Source organism: Lissotriton vulgaris, chromosome 8 (genome assembly GCF_964263255.1).
Source record: "Lissotriton vulgaris chromosome 8, aLisVul1.2, whole genome shotgun sequence".
In the NCBI taxonomy this organism is placed as follows: domain Eukaryota; kingdom Metazoa; phylum Chordata; class Amphibia; order Caudata; family Salamandridae; genus Lissotriton; species Lissotriton vulgaris.
In genome coordinates this window covers 554,806,639-554,834,463 of record NC_141696.1, presented here as the reverse complement: position 1 = coordinate 554,834,463, position 27,825 = coordinate 554,806,639, and the positions used below count along the sequence as shown (strand labels likewise).

General features: G+C 42.7%; 1 protein-coding gene across 1 annotated transcript in view; it reads right to left on the bottom strand.

Annotated features, from left to right (window-relative positions):
• Nucleotides 1–27,825, bottom strand: part of NALCN (sodium leak channel, non-selective) — a 2,672,759-nt gene that overhangs the window by 269,050 nt on the left and 2,375,884 nt on the right. The window contains exons 25-26 of the mRNA XM_086934370.1: nt 25,848–26,015; nt 6,385–6,489 (exon numbers count right to left, since the gene is read on the bottom strand). Of these exons, the coding sequence (XP_086790496.1) occupies nt 6,385–6,489; nt 25,848–26,015 (273 nt within the window). The remainder of the gene's footprint in view (nt 1–6,384; nt 6,490–25,847; nt 26,016–27,825) is intronic.

Here is a 27,825-nt window from a genome sequence, read left to right as displayed (position 1 = left end):
AGCGATTCCTCCTCCTGTGTGGCTGGTACGGTCTTTTCGAGTGATCTTATAGTCTTCAGGGATGGCAATGGTGATGTCTGGTGCGGAGGAAGCGTTCATCCATGTTTCCGTAAGGAAGGCGACGTCTGGAGAGATGGTGTCTAGTAGGTTCCATAGGTCAATGGCGTGTCTGTGGACCGATCGGGTGTTGAGAAGGATGCATTGTAGGTGGTTGGGGTCGGGAATCTGTGGTGTGGTCGTAGCGGAGATGTTGTCGGTGCCGCAGAATTTGCAGGAGTAGCAGGAGAAAGGGCCATGGGTGTGTCCAGGGGCGGCTTGGACGCAGTTGGGAGCGCGGCCGGGGTTAAGGGCTAGGAGGGATGCGGCATCGTAGGTAATGCGGGGGGGCTGGGCGGCGCGAGGGGCAGGGGGTCTGGCGCTGGGCGCGGTCCAGGCGCAGACGGGCGTAGACGGGCTTACCTTTGGCGCACCTTCGGCGTGGACGTAGCGCGTGGACGCTGCGCGTGGGGGCATTGGCCATAAATGGATGTTGGGGGGGGGGAGGGGCGAGGGCGTCTCAGCTGGGAGGCGGGGCGGGCTCAGGGAGTAGGACAACAACAACACCGGAGACAAAATGGAGGGGGGAGCAGAGCAGGGCGCCGGGGCAAATCGCGCTAATAATGCAAATACAGGCACAAATGAAACAAATACGTTTTCAAGTAAAAGAGCAATACAACAGTCATATGCTATGCAGCGCTGATCACCAATACCGCGTTACAGCAGACAGGCAGACCAGGGAGCGACCACTCGGGCAGGAGCGACGAGGAGTCACAGCGCTTCGAGGTCAGGGGGCGCTGAAATAGGTAGTGGGAGGGCGTCTCAGCTGGGAGGCGGGGCGGGCTCAGGGAGTAGGACAACAACAACACCGGAGACAAAATGGAGGGGGGAGCAGAGCAGGGCGCCGGGGCAAATCGCGCTAATAATGCAAATACAGGCACAAATGAAACAAATACGTTTTCAAGTAAAAGAGCAATACAACAGTCATATGCTATGCAGCGCTGATCACCAATACCGCGTTACAGCAGACAGGCAGACCAGGGAGCGACCACTCGACAAACTCCAACAAACCCCCATCCCACCCTTCCCCAGAACAGGTGCTAAACCATAGTTACCCATCCAAACCCCCATCACAATTAACGGGAATACTCTGGTCGCTGCCAGAGTCTCGCAACCAGTGCGAGGTAGAGGGGGTGGCTCTACACCAAAACAAGCGGGACTCCGCTCCCACTGTATCATATACATCCGTTCAGCCCCTCGAATGAAAATCCCCCCTCCGGCAGTCTCCCGCCGCCACAGTGCCCCCCTGCATAATCCCCATCCCCCGCCTTCTAGCCCGCATCACCAAAAAGAAGAAAAAAGACCCCCCCAAAAGGCAGAATAAACAGCATACACCCCCCGACACCCCCACCAAATGTGCAAACTTGATGTACACCCCTTACTGCACGTAGACCGGAGTCCCACTCAATCACTCATCCAGGAGTCCGTCAGCAGTCCCTGGTGTGACGTATGGCAAGCCACCAGAGCCCTCCACAGAGCCCTCCGATACCAGTTCCTCCGATCCGGGGTGCGAACCGGCCTCTGCCATCGGTTCCCTGGTCACCGCCCCTGATATGGCCGAGACCGCCTGCAAGGCTGCCTGTCTCTCCAATTCCGTTTGCGATGTTGATGGTGTCTGCTTGTTCAACATGCGTTTCCGAGGGCGACGACCCCTGCAGGGTTTTTGGGCGGGCCTCCCACGCCATGTCCGATCCTCCTGCGCCATCCGTCTCAGCACGATACTCCTCTAACCAGTGCCACACGTCGTCCGGCGTATCAAAAAATGACATCTTCCCGCCCACCATCACTCAATTGCGCCACATGCTTGAGATGCTTTCAAATCATCACCTATTTGTACTGAAGGGCCCATCTTCAGTTATACAAGGAGCCCAGTTTCAGGTTCATAGTCCTTCTGCCACAAACAGTGTTGTTTCACAAGTTGTTTTATATAGCTCCTGAATATATTTCATCCTAGTTTCTTAAATTCTTACACTCTCAGACATTCTGGGGAGCTTGAGATTTCCTAATCCCTAGAGTTCAAAATTCCCTTCAGTTTCTGCATCAAGCTCAGACTGCACCTTCTCACAATGGGCTTTATGGTAATCATGTTTGTTAATGGAGGAGGAATCTCCTATTCTTGCTTTAAACCATTTCAGGGTCGGATGAAAAGAAGCACTATTATTATTTTTTAGCCCTCCACCAAAACATGACATGACTTTTTCCAGCTCCCTGACAATCAGCATCAAATCAACAACTACTTACTTCCTTTTTTTAAATTCACAATTGTCTGGTTGGATAATCTTATTTTTAAAACACTCTGTTACATAATCCATAAAATCGGTATATCACAAAAGATTTGGTTCACTCAAACACCTACTTTGCCAATTTTAAAATTTGAGTTTTCAAAAGAGTTGTGATTGCCTTGTTAAGGCATATCCTCTTCCTATATAGATAGTTTAGAGGTACAGCTAAAGAAAGCCTTGGAGCATTTACATAGATTTCTTTAAACTGAGTTTCTGATGCCATATTGATCAAAAAGATTTAAATCTACTGCTCTAAAAATGAAGGGCCTGATTACGATGTCAGTCTGTAAGCCTCCGACCGCTCATTTTAGGCTTACTGAACGACATGGTAGGTTTATATTCCGACTGCTGATTTACAATGTCGACGGTCAGAGTGTAAACCGGCTGGTCAATCTGATAAGGTTCCGATAGGCTTCCAGCTGGAAATGCCTCATAATCCCTTACGGACGTAGTTTCAGAAGTTGAGATTATGATGTTGGTTTCAAACAGGCTTTCCATATCGGCCTTTCAGATATGGAAAGGCTGTCAGAAAGTGACTTTGGGGCTCCTAGCAGGGCCCCATCCCTCCCCAGCCTATGGTTATTGGCCTGCCCTTCACATTCCTGCACTGTGTGGCAGGCACCATGTAGCTGCCACATGTGCAGGGTTGTTTGTGCCAATATTTGCAGGGATGTTTAAAAACTTCGATTTTTGAATGGGAGCTTGTGATTAGGGCGATTTTCGGCTGCCACACAAGCTCCCATTATAAAATGCATGTTTCCCACTGCACCATGTGGGGTTGCATCCAAATTAGGTAGTCAGAACCGCTGTCCTCCAGTCGGTCGGTTCCCAATCGCCACAGTGTAGGTCGGAGGGAACTCCGACTGACACCGTTATCAGGCGCTTTGTGTTTTAAAGTGCTGTATTGAGATGAATCCATAATCAATAGGAAGAGGGCAACAGCCAGGGTTGAAGGTAGGTCTTGCAGGATTGTCATTCATAAAATGACCATTTAAAGTAATCAGGTTATGCTGGCCAATGATAAACTTTAGGTCCTGAATCACAAACTGCACTTTGTAGCACATTTTGTAGTACTACAAAACGTACAACAAAATGTAAGTTTTACCTATGTTTATGTGTCCAGAGTTCTCTGCCCCGACTGGGGAGTCTCCATACACATAAGTATAGGTTTCTAGAGTAAATAGGGGAGGCACACAGGGACGTTGGCAGAAAAGGGTTTCACTTACTGATAAAGTGGATGAGATTAGGGAGGAGTTAGAAGAGTTTATGGAGGCCCGGGAGAGGTTTATGGAGGATCATATTCCACCCACACAAGAGTAAGCCAGTTGCTGTACTCTGGGGTGAAGATATGTAACTTACATACTTATAGTAAATTTACACTCAGAGTTTGTGAATACAGGAAGTAGTAAACTTACTCAAAAGTGTAAACTTGCTCAAAAGTGTAAGTTATCTATTGCCTGATTCACAAAGGAAGCTTACAGTTTTGAGAAAGTTTACTCTTTTGAGTAAGTTTACTACTGTTTGGTATCAAAAACTCAGTTTGTGAGTTACTGCTAAATTAAAACAGCAATAACTTAAGCACAACATATGGCCAACAATCAGTACTACAAAACATCCCCTTATTACATAATGGAGGTACAGACTTAAAATAAATTCCCATAGGAAATAATGTTTATGTAAATTAAAGTATTTAAAATAGTTACAAATATTAATATAAATAATGGGGAAAATATTCAAATAATAATTTATATTTAGTTATTATATACATTAATAACCTATTTTGAATTAAAAAATACTTTAGCAACAAGCGGTATTAAAATAATGAAATGTATTTAAATATTTCTATACATCACTTTTAATATTTATTAATACAGATTCATTTTTTTAGCTGGGAATTTATTTTTCAATTACATTTTATTTAATTTCATCTTTGTCTTATTTACCTTTTTAATTCTAAAATATTTTAATAGTGCTGAACATATTTTTTATTCTGTTCTATATTTGAAGTAAATAAATAAAACGAATTTACATAAATATTTAACAAAATAAATGTCATATTTATTTGAAAGTTCATTAATTTTTAATTTGCTATACTTTACCATAGGGAGACTCCACAGCTGGGCAGACAACTCTGCATGGTAAAGTATAGGGGAACACGAAAACATTAATTTAACTCGAAATAAATATTAAAAACATTTTTATGTTCAATATTAAAGTAAATTATTTTATATATTTACTTTAAATGTAGAACAAAATAAATGCTCCTGCACTCTTACGTTAACTTAGAATAACAACTGTAAATAATGGAAAACTACTAACGTAAAAATAAAATTATTTTTCTGAAGTTTAAATAAAAACATTGATTCCCACCTAAAGAAAAATAATAATAATGTACATTGATATTTATTAACCCCTTCGAGGCTAATGACGAGCTGGGCTCGTCATGGCGCTTACCTGCCGTGCGCTGATGACAAGGCCAGCTCGTCATAAAACAATGAAAAACAACAATTTGCAGCACAGGACGGGAAAACGCCTAGCAGCCATGTGGTTAAAAATGATGCATAGAATCAATTAATATTCATCAAATAATGTTTAAAGAACATGTATTTGCATACTATATTCAAATTCAAAATAGGTTATTAAATTGTTTTATAATTAAATAACAAATATGTACTATTTTATATATTAATTTACATGTATAATAATTTTTAATATTTTAAATAATCTAATTTAAATTAACATTATTTCCTTTGAGTTTTCATTTTATGTTCCTACCTCCAACACCAGTGGTTAGCGATGTGTAGTGCTGGACTTACCACAGTTTTTTTCATTAGTAGTAAGTTACACTCGGACTTGGAAACCAAAAAGTAGTAAACTTAATCAAAAGTGTAAGTTCCCTTTGTGACTCAGACCCCAAGTATTCTGCCTTTTTCCCCACAACAATGCGATTGAACAGAAAATTCAGATATTTAATTAATTATAAACTACTCTGAAAAGATATTGTCTAGCTTTCTAACAGGAAGCTTTAAGTTCAAATCTCCTCCAGTGATAACAGACAAAAGTGCATACATTGATCTTAATTTCTCCAAATCATGGTCGACTTTATTTGCTTCCAGATGATGCAGGGGGAATGTGTGTTTCAATAGTCAATACATGTTATTGACTGATTTCTCACCCATCCATTGCCAAATTCTAAAAGGACAGTCAATATTCATGAACAATCAGTGTTGAAGACATGCACCTTTTCATTATAGCGACATCAATCAGGGTCAATAGGCCCCAGATAGTCAGTCTTCTCCTTTGGAAACTGCATTTTTAGAAAAACTAGTATTGCCTTGAATGAGGGCGGGTTCACTGTCTTCGAGTAGTAAGAACTCAAAACTATTTCCAATATCTCCCAACAATTCTGTCATGCCAAACAAAGAGACTTAGGCTTCCACCAGATTGCTCCTTTGCTTATTCTCAGACCATGGCTAATCTAAGTTGTTACTAGTATTAACTTCACACGTTCATTTGAAGAAGAGCTAGAACTGGAATGGGGTAATGATCATACATATATTTTGAAACCCTAACGAATATTGAGTTTATCATTGACCTTAGATTACTATTCTGGAGGTTGGGTCCATTCTGATTATTCATCCATGGGGCCATGATGAGTTTCAAGCGAGTATACACCAGATCCCCATAATGTTCCAGAAGCAGAAAAAGGACTACTGCAGCACTAAATTTTTTGTTTCTTCTTTTATTTCCATTATGATGTATTTGCTTTTCAAAGAAATCAACGGATTTAGAATCACCTTGTTTCAGATTTTATTAAATATTATATTCTGAACCTTGGAGTTGGACCAGATCAGTAACATTTTTCTCATTTCATCAACATTTTTGGTTAGTCTCGAAAAACAATATTGCAACATTTGGATTCTCAATTTCAGTATTCTTAATATTGTTTTATTCATTTAAATCATGTACTATAATTTTATTATATGATATATACTTGAAACCTTACCCTTCTCAGGATATGAGGATCGTTGCACTTTGCCAGTTTGCCAGCAAAAAGCTGGACTCCAAAGCTTGCAAAAACAAGCATTAGTGTCAGCAACAGGATTGAGACCTGGAAGAGGAAAACATTGTTATGCAATTTCATTTGAAAAATACAGTTCAACCAGAAGAGATTAACAATGCTACACAGTTAACTACTTTATCTGACTTGAATTTAATTTTCCTCAAATATATTTTTATTTACAGACACATTACAAAGCCACCTTGTTTGAACATATCTCTGTTTGTAGGCCTTGATTGCAAGTATAGAGTGAAGGCCTTGTTATGACTTTGGTGGTACGGGAACGGGCCGCGACGCCAGTGCCCCACTCCTGCACAGCCAAAGCCAAAATTTGACCGCCCGCCGGATTCTGACTGGAATCCAGGTTGGGTAGTCCTTGGTGGCTGGCCCACGGCGGGGCCTGTTTAACGGCTCATAGGAGAGCTGTAACAGGCACCACATTGGGAACGCCATTGCAAGTTCCAGCAGGGCATGGACTGACAAGTCCATGCCCTGCAAGAAATGGGGGTGCATGCAGACAGGGGGAAACATCATGTACCCCCTTGCATGCATCCCCTAGCACAGAGTCATCAGGCTTGTTTCCTCTCTGTCACACTTATCATGGCGGGCTCACCACCATGAAAACTGGCGGAGAGGAAAATCATAATATGCTTGGTGTTGCCGCAGCAGCCACGCCAAGCATAATACAGCCTCAAGACTGCCGCAACACCGCCAGGGATCATTGCTGTGGTTCCAGTGTGGTCCGACCACCTAAGTCATAATGGGGCAGTTGGACCGCCAGTGCGGCGGTGCCCGCACTGCTACCATGGCTATTGCGGTCCGATGGAGTGCTGTAGTCATAATAAGGCCCTTAGGGCCGATTACGATGGTGGGCGGATCACCCCTGCCGGTTCGGCCGTGGTCACCGCCGGCCCGGCGGGGGCGATCCGCCCCCCATCCAGACAGCAAAGACCGCCGGCATATTATGATGGCTGGGGGGTCCGCGGCGGATGGAAAGACCGTCCACCGCTTTTCCGGTAGTCGACCAGCAAGTCGACCAGCAGAAAACAAGGTTAATATGGTGGCGGTGTCTGCAAGACACCACCATCCGTATTACAATGCAGGCGGTCACTCGCCTTTCCATGGCGGCATTGCCACCATGGAAAGGCTCGTGGTCCTTGGTCTGGGGGGCCCGTAGTGGGCCCCCAGGGTGTTGGGGGTGAGGGTTGCACATGGGGGGTACCTATGGTACCCCCCTGCATTGGCATCTAGAAAGTGGGAGGCACCGCGCGATGCCTGTCACCTTGTGCATGCCAATGCACATCGTGCATTCCCATCATTGTGGTGGGCGGTGCTGTGAGCACCGCTCTCCACAATGCTGGGAATAGGGGATGCCACCGCCAAGGTGGCATCCTGATTGCAGGAGGGGTACTGCCCCCCCCGTTGCTGACGGTCCCACATTCCGCTACGGTGGCGGGCGAACTGTGTCCGCTCGCCATCGTAATCGGCCCCTTAGACTCCAAGGCCTCAGCAAGCATGAGTTTATATAGGGAATTAAATTCTGATTAATGCCACAATTTCTGCACCCCCATCAGAGTTTGCCAACACAAGCTAATGGAATTTATCAGGGAAAAGATTCTCATAAAAAGGCAAACACATGGGTAATTACCAATTTCCCATGTAAAATGTCATTCCCATGTAACAATTTCACACAATTGAGTACAGATATTTATCAGTTGTAGTAAATACCTCTTCTATTCTGCACAACTTGCAATCAGGACCTTAGTCTAACCCAGTTATCTTCAAACTGTGGACACCGCAATTCCACTAGTAAAGCCTCATTTCTATTTAAGAATCTCAGACCATTAAGAACAGATATTTATAGGTTGCAGCAAATTACACCTCTAATTTGCCCAACGTGCATTCAGGCCCTTAGTCTAGCCGAGTGGTCTTCAAACTGTGGAATGCACCTCTTTGGGGAACTTTGGTGCTATATAAAGAGCCATGTCCTGGGGAGGGCATTCAAGTTCCGCTACAAAGAAACATACATTACAATGGCTTGTTCTAAAATAAATAATATTGGTGAGTGTAAGCACAATTACCTGTAAAAAAAGGCTCAGAAAAGCTCATTTCAACCCACAATGCAAATACATTCATAACGGTCTTAGTGTAGGTTAAGCATGTTCTAGGCTTCTTTTTAAACGCAGTTGTGTTTGCTCCTAAGAAATGTCTCTCTTGCTCTTAAGAGACTGTTACTGATATATGACCAGGACTGAAGACATAACTGCCAAGATTCACTGGTCCATGTTTCTAAAAAGAAAGGTACCTCAATACACTGACCTTTTTAAAAGTATTAGCCTATGTATTTCCACATTGCTTTGAATACACTATTGAACCTAAGCAGTGGCATGTAGAGCCCAACAAATTACCAAAAATAAATTTATGTTCTTCCATTTGCTGAGATGCTGAGATACAACCAGGATGGGCCTGGTTGTAGTTTATATTTCACATACTTGAGGGAATAAGCCTGTAGCTTACAGTGGTTCAAGGTTCATGCTTGATTAGCTACTCTAATTTAGGTTTTTTTCCTTACATTCTGGGACTTGTTCTGGGTTAGTAATGGTGTAAAAAATGACAAAAAGTCCCAGGATGGAAGCAACGCACATGCACTGGAGCTGCTAAAACTAAGGGGGTTACCAGAATTTTGGAATGCTAGTACACCTTTAGAAGAGCCAGTTGCGTGCTAGACCACTTCCACCTCAGTACCACCAAACTTTCAGTCACATTGGTTTGTCAGCAAGTGATGAGAGAGGCACTATGACAAGGAAGAGGCAGAAAGGCCCCTATGTATGGGACTCCAATGCCCCACGGTGACACACCTAAGATCCCCCTTGTAGTTACATATTTGTTCAAGGGTGGTCTCTGCCAACATACTATTAACAGTGCATCCAGAAACCCATACATAAGGACGTCACTTTCTAGAAATTTGCAAAACATGAGTATACTTTGGCATGGAATATAATAGGGATGTGTACATGACTGATATATGAGTGTGACTTATTGTCAGATTTCAGAAGTCTCCTGTTTCGTGCACAGACAAAGTACGCTAATTCTGGTGCTTTACATTTTTAGTAGTCATTCTATGATGATCTTATGTCACACGAAATGCTGTCACAGTTTCTGTGCATGAATACATGTGTGAACAAGGCACTTCTGTGCTGAAACGCGTAGCGTGACTTTGGGAATAAACGCTCACCAGCTGTACCTTTCCGAGTGCGTGTGATGCTTACTACGGTAAAACTTTGAAAATTATATATATATATATATATATATATATATATATATATATATATATATATATATATATATTACCTACTGGCTATCGCCAGTAGGTATATATAGTTAGGATTTTTTCCCTATGGGATTTTTGAAAATTCTATGTCTAATAACTTTGGCGTTTGTGGACGGAATCGGCTGAAATTTCCAGGAAAATGGCACATTTTTTTTCTGAGCAGACCTTGAAAATTTGGGGGGGTTTCGTCAAGGGGGGGCCAAGAAAAAAGGGGGGTCCCAAAACGCGTTTTCCCCATGTTAATTTCCATAGGGCGGTTGGACTCACTTTTAGCTCGAACGGCTGAATGGATTTGCACGAAACTTGGCAAAATTGTAGGGACTGTTAGCCCGATGTGCCTTTGCTAGGTCTCAATATATGTGCTCCAGTAGTTTTTGAGAAATTAACGTTCAAAACAAGATATATATCTGTAACAGCGCTCCGGGCAGCGATCCGGTCCGCTTACTTTTCGCGAAACGGAACTTTGCGCGCAGAAAGCTGATTGGCTCTCCGGTGTCTGTCAACATTCTAAACAGTCCGGAGCGGCCGCCATCTTATCTCTCGGTAGGATCGAGAGAGAAGAAGAGGTGAAAAACGAAGGGGGAATTTATTGAAAGGGGGCAAGGTATACCCCTCTTGACCCCCTAGGAATGTTGTTGGGGTTATTAAAGGGTCCCGTGGGGAAAATAAAAAAAAAATGATTTTTCACGGTAGAAGCGCTTCACGGGCCGCGAACTGGGCGGCAAACTGGTAGCGAAACGGGAATTCGCCATTTTGTGCTTCGTTTTAATTGTTTAGAGACAAAAATTATCGTCGCACATCGGCCACAATGCATGAATATCGCTGAAAAGTCAGCGATATTCATGCATTATCCAGCAAATGCTCTTAGCCATGTTATCCACCTTCCATTGGATAACATGGCTAAAAACTGCTCTGTGCGTGAGCTTTTTTTTTTTTTTTTTGCTGCGTGACGTTTGTTAACGTTCGATTCGATGGAAATCAGGAAGTGTTGACCACCATTTTGTCACTGCGAGTAAATATTTTGTTATAAATGAATCCTTATTGATAAACATTGTCTGCGCCATCTTGCGTTTTTGTCCAATGCCACAATTTTGTCGTGCACGGCAGCCATTTTAGATGCCTTGACCAGGGCCACTCTCTGCACGCCGCCGATCCTCAGCATGGCTCCCCACCCTCGCAAGCATCTCCCCCACGCACTGGTCACCCCCGCTCTTTCTCTCATGCATGGGCCATATACTTCCCCCCATCTGCGCTGCTCTTCTCTGAGAATCACACCCTGTGCCCGCCCGACACCTCCCTTTCACCCTATTCACTACCGCACCCTCTGACACTCCTCTTCCTCTGTGTCCGATTGTCCAGGCCGGACCTAGGCTATCACCTAGCCCTGCGGATGTAGTTTATGGCCCCAGCTGTAGAGTATCCAGACATGCCAACCCTCCCGATTCAGGCGTGAGACTACTGATTTCAGTGCTAGTCTCCCGCCTCCCGATTCCTGCAAGCAAAAACCCGGGCGCATATTACCAACAACTAGCGATAATTTTTGTCTCTAACTTGTTTAGAGACAAAAATTATCGCCGCACATCGGCGAATTTTATCGCACATAAACCTTGCTATTAGCAAGGTTCATCGCAAATGCGATAAAAAACGGCCGCAATGCATGAATATCGTTGAAAAGTCAGCGATATTCATGCATTATCCAGCAAATGCTCTTAGCCATGTTATCCACTTCCCATTGGATAACATGGCTAAAACTGCTCAGGGCAGGTGTTAGGTTTTGGAGATATTCGCGCTTAGCGCGAATATCTCCAAAAGTTGGTAATAGGAGATAGCGATGGTTAGGGACTGTTTCCAGTTGCTAAAATCTTGGCACGCCCACTTTGCATGTCATTAGTGATAAATATCACTGATATGCAAAGCGGGGCCCAAGATGGTCGCTATTTCCTTTTAGCTGTCACTAACTGGTGTTAGCGACAGCTTGGTAATAGGGAGATAATTTTATATCTTTTTTTTTTGGCTTTTAAAGCCCAAAAAGCGGAAATAAACCCCCTTGATAATATGCCCCATGATTTCTCGGGGGTTTCAGCTGACAGGGCTTGGTATTGTGTTACGTGCTAATTCTTCCAGGAAACGTCAGAGGGTCGATGCAGGGGTTCTAGAAAGGGTGATAAACCATTTAAGCCTCATGAACAAGCGCATGGTCTTTTAAAGATTTGTGAAGTACTCGGGGCGGCGGTGTGTGTGTGCCCTCTTTCAGGAGCGGGCGGGGGGGGCACTGCCAGCAACTTGCCAGGCCAGGCAGTGTTCAACACGTGCATCACCCTTTCTCTGCCTGCTATTGCGCTCCATGCTTCGGAAAGGTAAGAAAAAGAACGTGCATTTGAGTTTGAAATGTCCGATCTTGTAGCAGTACACTTGCAAAGCCCACACATGACAATAACTCGATTCAAGGCCCCATTCACCCGATTTTTTAAACATATATAGCACTCCAACAAAGTTAGATTTTTAAACTTTATTAACTTTTAACTATAATGAACAGAACAAAAACTGTAAAAACATTTAAACATTTTTCACCCAAAAAAGCAACAATGGTCAGAAGCTGTTTTTTGTGCGAATAGTCCCAAGGCAGCACAACGTGCAGAGTTCTGGACGGCACCCAGGTGATGTCGCCTGGGTGCCGCACTGGTTTTGGGATCCTACAATGCTGCTCCGAAAATTGGCGTGGGGCGTCCCGGGTGGGGCGGGGGGAGGCCTCGTCAGTAGCGGTCTGTTGTGCGAATAGTCCCAAGGCAGCAGAACGCGCTGAGATGTTGATGGCACCCAGGTGATGTCCAGTAAACTGCCGCACTGGTTTTGGTATCCTACAATGCTGCTCCGAAAATTTGCGTGCGGCGGCCCGGGGGGTGGGGGGGGGGCGTGGGGGAGGCGGCGTGAACGGGCCTCCCCAGGTGGCGGCCATCCAGCTGAGTTGCGCCCGCTCTTGCGGCTACAGCGTCTCGCTCACCATGTTGTTGAGTTGCTCCCACTCTTGCAGTGCAGCGATAGGCGCCTGCCACATGACTCTTAAAATGGCGGACGGCTCTTCGGTTTTGGGCCTGGTCCACTGAAATGGCCCTGGGACACCTTGGAACTCGGACGCTTGCCTGCTAGGGCTTGGGCTCCATTCTCGAAAAGCGTCCCCTCAGCCGTGAAGATTCTACAAAAGTCTTGGGGGCCCCCGACTCCCGCAGGCTTCCGGTGGGGAGCGGCTGCCATGATTGCTCGCGGAATGACCACGACGGAGCCACGAGATGGTGGTGCTCTCATGCTGACGCCAGCTTCAGTCTGAATGATCCAGAAACAAGGTGGGGCTTTCATCGTTTGGGAAAAAAAATTGTTCTAAACCAATGAAAAGTGTTATTTTTAGGTCATATGACCAAGCCTTCCATCTTTAGGAAACCAAAAGTAAAATGATCCAATGAAAAGTTTTATAAACAAGTCACATGACCTGTTATGCGGCATAGGGCTACAAAAAGCGTAGAAAATCCGTTGGCACGTGAGGCGGCGTCAGTAGCGGACCGATGTGCGAATAGGCCGAAGGCAGCACAACGCGTCGAGATCCGGATGGCACCGAGGTGGTGTCCAGCAAATTGCCGCACTGGTGTGGCCATCCTACAATGCTGCTCCGAAAGACGGCGTGTCCAGCTGAGTTGCGGTCACTCTTGCGGTACAGTGACTCGAACGCGCCGAGATCCGGATGGCACCGAGGTGGTGTCCAGCAAATTGCCGCACTGGTGTGGCCATCCTACAATGCTGCGCAGAAAGACGGCGTGTCCAGCTGAGTTCCGGTCACTCTTGCGGTACAGTGACTCGAACGCGCCGAGATCCGGATGGCACCGAGGTGGTGTCCAGCAAGTTGCCGCACTGGTGTGGCCATCCTACAATGCTGTGCCGAAAGTCGGCGTGGGGTGCCCCGTTGGCTTATGAGGTGATGTCAGTAGTGGACCGATGTGTGAATAGGTCGGAACCAGCACAAGGCGCCAAGATCCGAATGGCAAGTCCTGGATGTTGAGTGCCATAGTTGAGAGTTCTGAGCAGTGCTTGTAAGACTATCTGAAGCTTATTTGCACCTGCTGCAGCTTCACTGTTGCCCAAGGTGGTGTCCAGCAAATTGCTGCACTGGTGTGGCCATCCTACAATGCTGCGCCGAAAGACGGCGTGTTCAGCTGAGTTCCGGTCACTCTTGCGGTACAGTGACTCGAACGTGCCGAGATCCGGATGGCACCGAGGTGGTGTCCAGCAAGTTGGCGCACTGGTATGGCCATCCTACAATGCTGCGCCGAAAGACGGCGTGACCAGCTGAGTTCCGGTCACTCTTGCGGTACAGTGACTCGAACGCTCCGAGATCCGGATGGCACCGAGGTGGTGTCCAGCAAGTTGCCGCACTGGTGTGGCCATCCTACAATGCTGCGCCGAAAGTCAGTGTGGGGTGCCCCGTTGGCTTATGAGGTGATGTCAGTAGTGGACCGATGTGTGAATAGGTCGGAACCAGCACAAGGCGTCCTGCACTGTTGAGCTTTTTTCAATGCCTGTTTTTTGTTGTTTCCCCTCCATCAAAAACAAAAAAAATATATAAAACTGTGCAAAAATACAAAAAAATGTTTAGAAAAGCAGTGCTTGTAAGACTGTCTGAAGCTCTTTTGCACCTGCTGCAGCTTCACTATTGCCCTGGTGTGGACAAAGATCGCCCATGACTTAGGCTGATTGAGAGTTTGTAGAAAAATGGCTTCAGATTTTCCACATATTACTCTTCAACATTCTTCCTAAATGTAACAATGTGAGACTCACTAGGAGAACGGCTGTTTATCTTTCCTTTCAAAATGCTGCCAACAATATTTTCTGAATGGAAGACACCATCTTGTAGCATAAAGGGCCGAAAGGGGTTCTGGTCTGGCCGATTGTTGGTGGAGACATTTTGACTATATCTTGGACCTGCCCGGCCTCGCCCAAAATGGCGCCGGTATAAATGGGACTCGTAACTCCTTGCCCGCAAATGTATATCTAGAAAATTTTATTGTAAGTGGCCCTGTCTTATTTTAATTACAAAATGTACGTCCACCGATTCCGCAACTGTTAGACACCTTAGTTCTTGCAACCTAATGGCCCGCTCGTTACGTTCCTCTACAGTGTAAATGTCTCCTCATCATATACGATTTCAGTTTGCTCCGTGGCCGGCCCAGGTGGTTATAGGCCCGTATTTGTATACTGACATTTTCACAATAAAGGTTTTTAAAACAAAACACGGTAGTAGTATTTACATTGGTAAAGTTTTTACTTTTAGTCACTGTTTTCGAATCAGTAAAAGGCAAGTGAAATAAAGCAGTCCAATTACATGACGGATAAAAGGTATAATATGTAGGAACGTAGTAAAGATAAATGGTCAAGGGCAGTTGTGTTTTCCACTCCTGCAACATAAAGTGATCGATAAGAATCTGATAATCAGGCGTATCGGCGACTAAGACAGCAGGCCGAGTCTCTTTTACTCAACGGCTCCGTCATGGAACGAAGAAACGCCCTTTTTCTCGAAAAAGGAATATATTTTACTTGCAGGACAGTTGTAAATTTTCCGGGAAAGTACATTAGCCTGGAATATTATAACATATATGTTTTAAAAAAAATAATGTTCGAAAACAATAAAAAGCGTAATTTTTAGGTCAGATGACCAAGCTTTTCATCATTAAAATAACAAAAGTAAAATGAACCAATGAAAAGTTTTATTAACAAGTCACATGACCTGTTATGCTTACGTTACGCGCTGCGCGCCGCGCCCCGGATCACTTCCGGGTGCGCTAACGCGGCGTGTCATATAACGCATTACGCGACAACGTAGGTCAAGAATATAGTCAAAATGTCTCCACCAACCAGCGTTCGGAACACAACCCCTTTCAGCAGTCCAAAAAGTTCTGTTAAATGACAACAGAGGGGACAGGCAACAAGAACCATCAGTCAAAGAGGGGAGGGCAAGTTCTTCTCTTCCGGGTCATGTTGGGGCGCTACCGGAACTGATCGAATTGGTAGTCTACAGTGTTTCTGGATGTTTCAGACTAAAGCTGGCGTCAGCATGAGAGCACTACCATCTCGTAGCTCCGTCGTGGCCATTCCACGAGCAGACATGGCAGCCGCTCCCCACCAGAAGCCTGCGGGAGTCGGGGGCCCCCAAGACTTTTGTAGAATCTTCACGGCTGAGGGGACGCTTTCGAGAATGGGACCCAAGCCCTATCAGGGAAGCGTCCGAGTTCCAAGGTGTCCCAGGGCCATTTTAGTGGACCAGGCCCAAAACCGAAGAGCCGGCCGCCATTTTGAGAGTCCTGTGGCAGCCGCCTATTGCTGCACCGCAAGAGCGGGAGCAACTTAACTACATGGTGAGCGAGACGCTGTAGTCGCAAGAGCGGGCGGTAAACAGCTGAATGGCGGAAGAGGCACAGTGTAGCAAAAGCGGGCGGAATGGCAACTAAAACGGTAAAGGGGCGCCCCACTACAGCGTGTCTTCAGGTCAAACGGATTGTGGGACAAAGTCCAGAATAGAAGAGTCATCAAAAGGCAAAAAGTTCCGCCGAACCCCGGGAGCCGGCCGCCTATGTCGGGGGCGATCTCAGGCTACACCAGTGCTATAAGACTTGGGGAGGGGGTCGGAGCCAAGCGTCTTCTCCGAGTCCGTGCCATCACACCGCCCCTCGGGGGCCTCCGTCAAGCGGTTTAGGGAGGTACCATATAACATTGTTTTCAAATGCAGTCAGGTCCACAAACGACCCTCACTTACTTTGAGAATAGTGAAGCTGCAGTAGGTGGAAATAAGCTTCAGACAGTCTTACAAGCACTGCTTTTGTAAACATTTTTTGATTTTTTTGTATTTTTGCACAGTTTTATATTTTTTTTTGTTTTTGATGGAGGGGAAACAACAAAGCACAGGCATTGAAAAAGGCTCAAACTCAGAACTCTGAACTATGGCACCCAACATCCAGGACTTTCCATCCGGATCTTGGCGCCTTGTGCTGCTTCCGACCTATTCACACATCGGTCCACTACTGACATCATCTTATAAACCAACGTTATGTAAATAGTTATTTAATAAAATGTTTTACCCTGTTTCTTTGCTGGTGTGTTGTCTATATTTTTAATATTTGCATAGGGTTTGTCGTTATTTTGGGCGGGGTGGGTGACGGAGCCGAGCTGTCTTGCAGCCCTCATGGTGTGGAGCTCAGTTCATCTCACTATTTTCGTATTTCTCATGAAGGGTTGTTTATAATATTTCTATTTTAGCGAGGTCAAAAAGAGATCCAATTAGTGGCCTACTGATTTTGCTCGATTACTTTTATTTTTTTACACGATTTTTCACGATCTGCAAAGACTAAACAGAGTATTGCGACTTTGTGCTTGTTTGTAAATAGAGAATGATCCAAAGAGAACCAATTCTAAAACAGTAAATGCTTGGATAACAATCAATCAAATGGAGAGACAAGCAGGCACGACGGATTACAACGGGGGCAAAGGCCTGCGTTAACTACCGTTCACTATCTGCAAAGAGAGAGTACTACTAAGAGAAAAGAGGGGAGGGGGGCAGCGTTCAAAGCACATCAGCGTGCATAAATACGAAAATGTTTTTATCTATCACGTACTTGACATTTTAAAGCTTTTCATATTTGCTATTAAAAAACCAATGAAATTCACAGAAAAAACCATAGGTTATAGTGGATATATAGTTAGGAATTTGCATTTACAAAACCTTGAAAATTCAATGAAAAAACCATTGGTTTTAGGCCATATATAGTTAGGGATTTGCATTTACAAAACCTTATTTTACTCGCATAAAACCATTGAAATTCCATATATAGTTATAAGCGCTAACTATATATCGCGCACCCGCAATCCACTGCTGATGATGTCACATATTACATCATTCATGACATGGTTAGTGACATCACTGATGACATCACTGATGACATCTCAAATGACATCACTGATGACATCACTGAAAACATCTCATTTGACATGACTGATAACATCACTGATGATATCATTCATGTGATAATACCATGAACCTCTTCAGACTCTAATATAACCTTAGATACAATCAGTGTAAACAGACAGTCACAGACTGTCACTCATCCATGGAGTTACTCACACACCTAGTCAGTTATGCCAAAAATCAATCACACCTCCATTTTCTCAACTATACAGTTATACACACCTTACTTATTCAAACATATACTAACACATATTAACTTTACTCTCTTATACAATCTCTGATACATGTTCACAATGATCCATACAGCCACTCACACATTCACTGGCTCTTATGCACAGTTATTTATAGATGTCAACTCTCACATGTACTGTGTTTTACATATGTACTTAATTTGACATGTAGCACTGAGATATCCATTCACTCACTAATACACTCATGCACAGTCAACCGCCCATACAGCTGTTTGCACATGCACTTTTGAATCTATACATATAGTGAATCAACTACTCACACATCTATGTACAGAGTCACACACCTTCCAGCCACCCATACACACACACTCAGTTTCCCATACAAATACTTGGACAACCAATCAATAACCCATACAGTTACTCATATAGCTACTGATCAACATATGCAGCAGTTTGTAGAACAACAGATATAATGATGCACAAATTAAAACAGTTTAGTCACTAACCCATGCACTCAGTGAGACACATTTAATCACTCACTCAATCAGTCAGTCATGCACCTAGTAAATCCTTCATCCAGACACTTATATATCCACTCATTCGTCAATATGTAAAACATATTTTAACTTTACAGAAACATACAGTCACTGGATGTTGTCATCAGTGATGTCATCAGTGATGTCATTTGAGATGTCATCAGTGATGTCATCAGTGATGTCACTAACCATGTCATGAATGATGTAATATGTGACATCATCAGCAGTGGATTGCGGGTGCGCGATATATAGTTAGCGCTTATAACTATATATGGAATTTCAATGGTTTTATGCGAGTAAAATAAGGTTTTGTAAATGCAAATCCCTAACTATATATGGCCTAAAACCAATGGTTTTTTCATTGAATTTTCAAGGTTTTGTAAATGCAAATTCCTAACTATATATCCACTATAACCTATGGTTTTTTCTGTGAATATATATATATATATAAATATATATATATATATAAATTCACTGAAAAAACCATAGGTTTCACACCAGTTATAGTTAGGAATTAGCATTTAAAAAACCTATCAAATTCACTGAAAAAACCATAGGTTTAACACCAGTTATAGTTAGCTGGAAATTTTACTGACATAAAACCATTGAAATTCCCACGTTATAGTTAGTTGGACTCACTATAACTTGCACGTGTAATGCACTGATGACACCATCCAGTGAATGTGTGTCTTTCAGATAAATAAATATGTTTTATATATGTATGTTAAGGTCGATGGAAGAATATTTGTTTAAATTATTGTCTTAATGGATGTTTTTTTTAAAAAAAATAATTGGATATCTGCCTTATTAAGTGTATCTTAGTGAATACATATATTAGCGAGTGAAAGTAGGTCAGTCTCTCTGTCATCAGTGATGTCATGAGTGATGTCACTGACCATGTCATGAGTGATGTAATATGTGATGTCATCAGCAGTGCATTACACGTGCAAGTTATAGTGAGTCCAACTAACTATAACGTGGGAATTTCAATGGTTTTATGTCAGTAAAATTTCCAGCTAACTATAACTGGTGTTAAACCTATGGTTTTTTCAGTGAATTTGATAGGTTTTTTAAATGCTAATTCCTAACTATAACTGGTGTGAAACCTATGGTTTTTTCAGTGAATTTCATAGGTTTTTTAAATGCTAATTCCTTTCTATATCGAGTTTATAACCTTTTTTTTTTTTTACAATTTGCTGTTTTTTTTAAGTATTCATTTTTTTTATATAATTTTTTTCTTTTGCGCTCTGGGTGCGCGCTCCGGGAAGCTTTCAGCTAAGCTCCTTGGTAAGCTTTCCGATGAGCTCACCTGAAAGCGCACCCAGAGCGCTACTGTCGTTCGTGAAAAAAAATATGAATGAAAAGTTAATAATAATGCAAAACATTTCGTACCATACAAATAAAATCAGTTTTTTTTTATAAGGAAAATGATTATGCATTTCTGTAAAAGTTTGATGACGTCACTTCGGCGCGCAACGTAAGTGCCCTCGGAAGCGCCTACGTTCGCGCCGCGTAAACGCATGCAGAAGCGCCTACGATCGCGCCACGTTTGCGCCCCGGAAGCGCCTACGATCGCGCCGCGTAAACGCACCCGGAAGTGCTCCGGAGCGCGCAGCGTAAGCGCGTCGGGTCATGTGACCCTAAAATAACACTTTTCATTGGTTGCTAACATTTTTTTTTACAAAGAATGAAATGCCCACCCATTTCCTTCACTATTGCTTTGTACTTGGAGAGAGCAAGAGCTGTTCTGTGTACTATCTTCATCTCCTACTTTCCTGATCTACAGCAATGGCTGCAAGAGAGTCATCCAGCAGTGATTCAGAGGCATTTTTAGATGAGGACCCTCCTAGGCAGAAGAAAAAAATCCATTTCATCTGGAAATTTTATAACATCCCTGAAGGAGAAAAAAAAGTCAACGCTCCAAAAGTAACCTGCAAAATATGTGGTAGTACTTCATCCAGAGGCAATCCTCTGAAAAAATATAGTTTTGGAAATGCCAATTTAATCAGGCATGTCAAAAGAAGACACCCAAACAACTTTGCGAGGGAGAGTGTCAGAGACCTGGCACGGAAATTACCCACAGATGGCGGCAGCACCTCCACTGGTGGAGCAACACCTTCGGGACCATCCCGTAGAAGAATGGTCCCTAACATACAGCCAGAGTTTGCAGGCATCAAATTTCTGTGCACGGAGTGTGACGAGCTGCTCTGCTATGGGGAGCAGAGTGTTGAACTCATTGCCCTAAAGAAACAGCAACACCGCTGCCCTGACAGTCCCTAAATTTTCACATTTTTTTGCTCCTGTTGAGCCGTTTTGGAATCCCTGTTTTTTGTTTTTCCCTTGACAAAAATCCAAAAAAATTATAAAATTGTTTTAAAAAGTCTAAAAAAAAATATAAAACAACAAAATCAAAAAAAAAGTTCTTTTCAGAACTACCTCTAATTTATTAAAAAATGCAATTTTTTTTGTGAAAAAAAATCTGTCATTTTTTATCTCCATGGTACGCTCCCCAGTAAGCTCTCCGGTACGCGTTCCGGATGCGCCCCCCGCGGAAATCGATTTTTTTTTAATTTTGTTTTTTACCCGCGGGACCCTTTTAAGGCCCCCACCTCAAAACTAGGGGGTCAGAGGGGGTCTACTCTTCCCCCTTATGGTCATTTGCCCCTTTTTTTTTAACCCCTTGTGTCTCGATTTTACCGAGACACAAGATGGCGGCCGCTCCAGACTGTTTAGAATGTTTACAGACACCCAAGAGCCAATCAGCTTTCTGCGCGCAAGTTGCGTGTAGCGCCTATAGATATATATATATTTTTGAACCTAAATTACTCAAAATCCACTGGAGCACATATCTTGAGACATAGCAAAGGCACATCGGGCTACCAGTCCCTACAATTTTGCCAAGTTTGCTGTATATCCATTCAGCCGTTCGAGCTAAAAGTGAAATCGACCGCCCTATGGAAATTAACATGGGGAAAATGCGTTTTGGGACCCCCCTTTTATCTAGGCCCCCGCTTGACGTATCCCCCCCAAACTTTCAAGGAAGAACCGGAGCTTGACGAGGCCATTTTCAGGAAATTTTCAGGCAGATTCGTCAACCGGTGCCAAAGTTATTCCAAATAGAATTTTGAGATTTAACATTGAAAAAAATCCTACTATAACTACCTACTGGCGACCGCCAGTAGGTAATATATATATATAAATTTAAAAACACAGACCCTGGAGTGCGAGTCTTCTTGTGTGACTGCAGCGCGGATGTTAGCTGTCAGCCCTTTCGAAAATATATATATATATATATATATATATATATATATATATATATATATATATATATATATATATATATATATATATATATATATATATATATAAAATTCACTTAAAAAACCATAGGTTTCAGGCCTTATATAATTAGGAATTAGCATTTAAAAACCCATTGAAATTGCTTCTATATAGTTAGTTGTACTAACTATATTTCGCGCACCCGCAATCCACTGCTGATGATGTCACATATTACATCATTCATGACATGGTCAGTGACATCACTGATGACATCACTGATGACATCTCAAATGACATCACTGATGACATCTCATTTGACATCACTGATCACATCACTGATGATATCATTCATGTGATAATACGATGCACCTCCTCACACTCAAATATAACCTTTGATACACCCAGTGTATCACCAGCATCATTCCCCCCCTACTTGTGCCCCGGATCTATGAGAAAGGTAAATATTTAGTACAGTCAAAGGAATATATTGATGTAGCTATTATTAACAACAAAAAAGTTAAAAAGTCGTATTCCTCAATAAGTAAGATTTATTGAGCAGCAACATGTATTCTTTAAAGATTCTAACATGCCCTGGCAAAAGGACAGAAACAGAGCAACAATGCTTCATAACTGTCAAAGTAAGGTATTAAGTTTATCAAGTGGAAATACTGATTTGACTGAAAGGTTCTTCCCAATGGAATAAAGGTAGTTCTTAGGAACACTGATAACAGAACAACATATCTGGATACAGACCCTTTTTGGGGAGATCTTCCACGTTAAGGTGCGGATTTCTTGAGTAATATGAAGGAGTCTCTTTAAGTACAGCGGCAGCTCCATATCAGTACAACACAACTCACTAGCAAGAGAAAGAAACTCCGGCCACCAGGGCGTGCCACAAGACTGACAGGCTGCAGATAAGACCGTCCAACTAGATGAATAGCTAACATCGGTGCAGCAGGTGCAGTGGCGCCGAGGTCAAAAGTAATAGGGACCCATTGAACCCTAATAATTGTTATATATACTACAGCAATAGAAGTCTTGGAATTATTTTTCCTTGCTTACCCCAGGGCCCACGTCATCCTTGATGCACTACTGCGCCAACTGTGCAATAGAACAGCTGCAGACTCTCTGAGTCAGGCTTCCATTGGGTGGAGGGGAAGGAAGGAGGAAGGAGGAATTAACAATGTTAAAAACCTACATGGGACTGAAACTTTTAAACTTATATGACCGGGTATATTTGAAAAGGGTTTTCTTTTAGCTTAGAATAAAAGTGCTCCATGAAATGCCAACTTTGTGGGCCTTATTATTTACGAGTTCGGCAGCCTGGGGACTGCCGTACCCTTGGTACAAACGCTGCAAGCTCAGCTGTCCGACTGCTGTATTACAAGATGGGCGGATTGCATTTGGAAAGACCACGGCTGAACCACGAACACCACCAGCACACCAGAGACCACCGCCATCCATTTTATGAGTTGGCTTTTCCACAAGCTGACCGTTGTGGTGAGACCGCCAGATTGAAGTTGGCAGAAACTAAGGATTTGGGGTGTGTACTCACCCCTTTCCTGTGATTTCGGTCAGAGTTCAATGTGGATCTCTTTTTTCAGGTCCCCCCTTCACAGCAGCATCTTCACCCCGAGGATTATGACCCTGTTTGGGGCGATTTACAGTTGAGTCCTTTTTGTAACAATTTGCCAGGACTGCCCACATATGGACCAGATTCCGGCAATGGGTAGGTGATATTTATCCACATGTATTATGCATATGTGAGCATCCGGCAAATATATAGTCGAAATGCTCACACAAGCATTGATACATATGGAAAAGTAATTACCAACGCTGTAAAATCTCCGCAGCCACACAGTGTGCAACGCTATAAACTCGTAATATGGTAGTCTGAAGACCGCTGGCGCTACGGTCTCCTGGCAGCCGCGGAGTTTGAGGGGTCAGACCGCCAAACTCGTACTCAGGCCCTGTGTGTTCAATCTAGAAGAGGGATACTGAGGTCATGTGTACTTTTTTATATAAACGTTAAGAATTATTTGATTGACATGGTTTGTCATTTAGCCATGGTGTACACAACTTTGCAGCTGTGATTCAATGTCATTGCACTATTTTGTGCTAGCGCCATGTTGTGTTTGTTTTTTCTTTCAACTTTTTCCAAACTCCAATTTTAGATTTCAGTGGTCTTGTCTGATCACAGTTATGCTGATACATCTGGATTACAATGTGTTCATGATCAGCAATTGAACCGCAGAGTGAGCTGATTTGAAACAAGAACCATATGTATTATTTAAACTGCTTATGACAGGGCCGGTTGGGCCCAATGGGCTAGAGAAACACACTCGCAGGATTAATAATTTCACAGAGGGTATTTAGTAGGCTAAAAAACTAAGAAAGTTTATTGATGACCACAGATTCTTCTGACTAAGAAGAATGCACACTTTAGATGGGAAAATGAATGGTATACATTGATGGTCAGTTTAGAATTGGGTTCTGCCAGAAAATCATCCACATTAACGAGGAAATGCAGATGCATTGGTGGGTTCCACTCCACTGGGGAATTTACCTGTTAAATCTTCCTCATGAATAGTATGTCGGAGAAAATCTTTTGCCAGATTCCGCAAGGAAAGAGAATTCTACAAAGGAAGACTTAATCCTTTCTTCATTATATGAATGATTGCCCCTTGCCATCCAACTCTAAATTAGAACATAAGTTTGTCAACGGTTCACAATGACACACTCAGCAGGCTAAAGGAAGCAATAACATGAACCAGGAATAGCCCATATCCCATGAAATACATGCCAATTACAGTTAATCCAATTAGCTGTGTATAAAAAAATTGAATATGAAAAGTAATATTAACAATAGAGTTATAAAGTACTGATTGTGACTAAAGAATTTGAATATGAAAAGTAATGTAAAAAATAAAGGTATACAGTAGAGAATAGAAAGTACTGTATAACATTCATATTTATAGAATATACAAAAATGAATTTGTAACATCAAAATTGTGATTGCATATAGACGCACATCAATTATTAACCTTAAATTTAACTGTGATTCCTTCCTTATTCCTAACCTTACTCGCTTACTTTACACCATGCTGCTTCTGTCATTTTACCATGGGTAAAATCCATCCACACTTTCGCCTTACACCATTAAGTACGCCAATCATTACTCAAACCAAACTTCTAAGGATAATATAACCTTAATCTCACCCTACCCCAACCCACACCCCAATCATAACACTAACCCATACCCCAATCCTACCCACAACACCTTTCTTTACACCTTCTCTCAAACCATCTTTAATCCAACTTATTAAAGAAATCTAACCAAAGCCAAATGCTATATCCCCTCCTAAACTCTTAGCTTAATTCTAACCCTAACCGTTATCCCCACACTAACACTAAAGCACACAATGTATATTACATTTACCCGCACACCACACCTTAATCCAATTCTAACTCCTAAACATAACCCAAGTGGTGGGATATCATAATATCATAAATGACATATCACATGACAAAGATATTGCGTCCCAAATATAGTTTACAAGAGTATTGCCCAAAGGAAGTCAATAATAGGAGGTAGTAGTATAACATCTACATCAGATGGAATGATGTTTTTGCACACAATATTTATGTCAGACAATATTTATGTCAACAATAATGTTGTGACATACAACACGAACCTAATGCAAAACATCTCCCAATCACCATTCCTTTCCCATCCCTTTTCCATCTTTAAGTAAGCCTTTTTCACAACTTTTTGATGTGTTCTTTAATATGGAGGATTGTTCTACTTCTCTTATCTTTTGTCTCTACGTTTTTGTTATGATGCTTTTCTCATTCAGTTGTGGATTGAGAACCACAACACTATCTTCCAAGTCAGGAGTTGCCTCAAAAAATGACACAAATCAAAACAATGTATGCACATTCCTTTCTTTTTTCAGTGTTTGGAAATTAAAAGTTTTTAAAGCCACGCTTCCACCTATCTATGAATCGTCACTGCATCACTAACAATACATCAATTACTTTCTAATCTTAGAAAATATGTATTGACATACCAGAAATATTTCCTTGAAGCCGCTGAAAAGCTCTCTGACAACTTTTCTCATCTGAGGCACCAGCTTGAAAATTCGAAGAGGCCTTAGGCATCGTAGCAACATCAACAGCTGGACTCCAGATTTAGCAGGAACATTATGTGGCATCCAACACAAAAAAATTAAACTTACCTGGAAAAACAAAAACAAGAGAATGTTTTCTGGCTGAATTAGTTTTTCTCATTAATATTGTCACATTTCACATATATTTCGTATATGATCAATTTAAATGCATACAGTCAATAGAGTGCATTCATTTCCCAATCAGTAGCCCCCAATTCAAGGAAAGTGTTTGATATTTGTGCAATTTGCTTTCGCATAGTTATGCAAAATTCTTTCAAACATTTTGTGAAATTATGCAAAATTATGTGAAATGCAAAACTAGCATTTGCGGAAAAAAAGTGTAGAGCAAAAAACACAATTCCGACAACAACAGCTGCTCCTGTAGTGGTTGTTTGTGTTGTTCCCATGCACCCTTGTGCTAAAATGCTTTGCAGCTTAATTACTTAACAATGGGAATGGAAATTACAGGAGATTATGGGCCAGATGTACGACCCTAAATTGCATGCACAAACGGGTTAGCCACATGTTTGCGCATGCAAAATGAATAGGGCCATGTACAAATTCCTATTTAGCGAGTCGCTAACTAGGAATTGTGACTCGCTATTAGGAAGGGGCGTTTCAAGGGCATCCCTTACTAATAGCGACTCTCTTTCCCATGTATAAATGTTGTGCGACCACAATTGCAGTCGCAAAACACTCGCGATTTACCGACTTCTTCAAGAGGGTAGTAATGCACTTGCAATTGGGAGGGGATCCACAGGGGACCCCTTCCCCTTTGTAAATGCAGGGGAAAATATGTTTTAGGGGCAGGCAGTGGTCACAGGGACCACTACCTGCCCTTAAAGTATGTAATGGAAATGTTTCAGTTTTTTTATTTTAAATGCATCCCCTTTTCCTTTAAGGGAAACGGGCTGCATTTAAAAAAAAATGCTTTATGAGCCCAGGAGGCCACCATCCATGGGAGGGCCAGTCATTCCCAATGTGGTCGCTAATTGCGAGTGCCTCATGAATATTGATGAGGCATGCAATTTGCGACCCCATTGGGAATTGCGAACATTGTCTCAGACACTGTTGTACATGGCATCTTGCGACTCGCAATTGTTCGCAATTTGTGAGTTGCAAATTGTCATGGTCGTACAACTGGCCCTATGTGTTGTAACACAAATTTCACCCAAATCTACTCAAAACCTTCCTATTTAGTCGTGCGTACAATTTTCACGTCATTGTATTTATATATATACATTTTGTCAATAAATGCCTTTAAAAGAAATGTGTACAAAACAGTGATGGATGGAATGCTTGAATTAATCTCAGCCACTGGTAATAAGTCGGGGCCCAATGTGGCACAGACGTTCCATTAAGAGAAGGACACAGACAATGCTCAGATTAAGTAGCAAAAACTGGGTTATTGGGAGGAAAGTGGATCTTGAGAAAAAACATGATATCACTTACCTAATATTTTATAAAGGGATCATGATAATGATGTAAGCAGTGAAGTGTAGAGGTGATTGGGGCTACAGTTATTGAATACATTTTCAGGGGGTGCTCGAATGATTTTGCTGGTGGTGGTAGATGTGAGTTTGAGTGGGAGGGCATTTCAGTAGAGTTATATCAGAAGGGAAAATTATTGTGACGTGGTGTTGAAGTGTAGACTGAGACTGGCTTTGTAATGCTGGGCATGTGGTGTGCCTGTCAGTGTTTTTTAAAAAACTTTATTGTGCATTAAAATACGAATACACCCATGGGCCTACAACCACAGGGGCCGGCCGCTAAAACAAGTAAAGCCGATCATTATTCAGCACAAATCTGTGGTCGGTCTCCTAGAGGTCCGGCAATAATACAGGATACGATGAACGGCAACACAGGATGAAATCAGGAT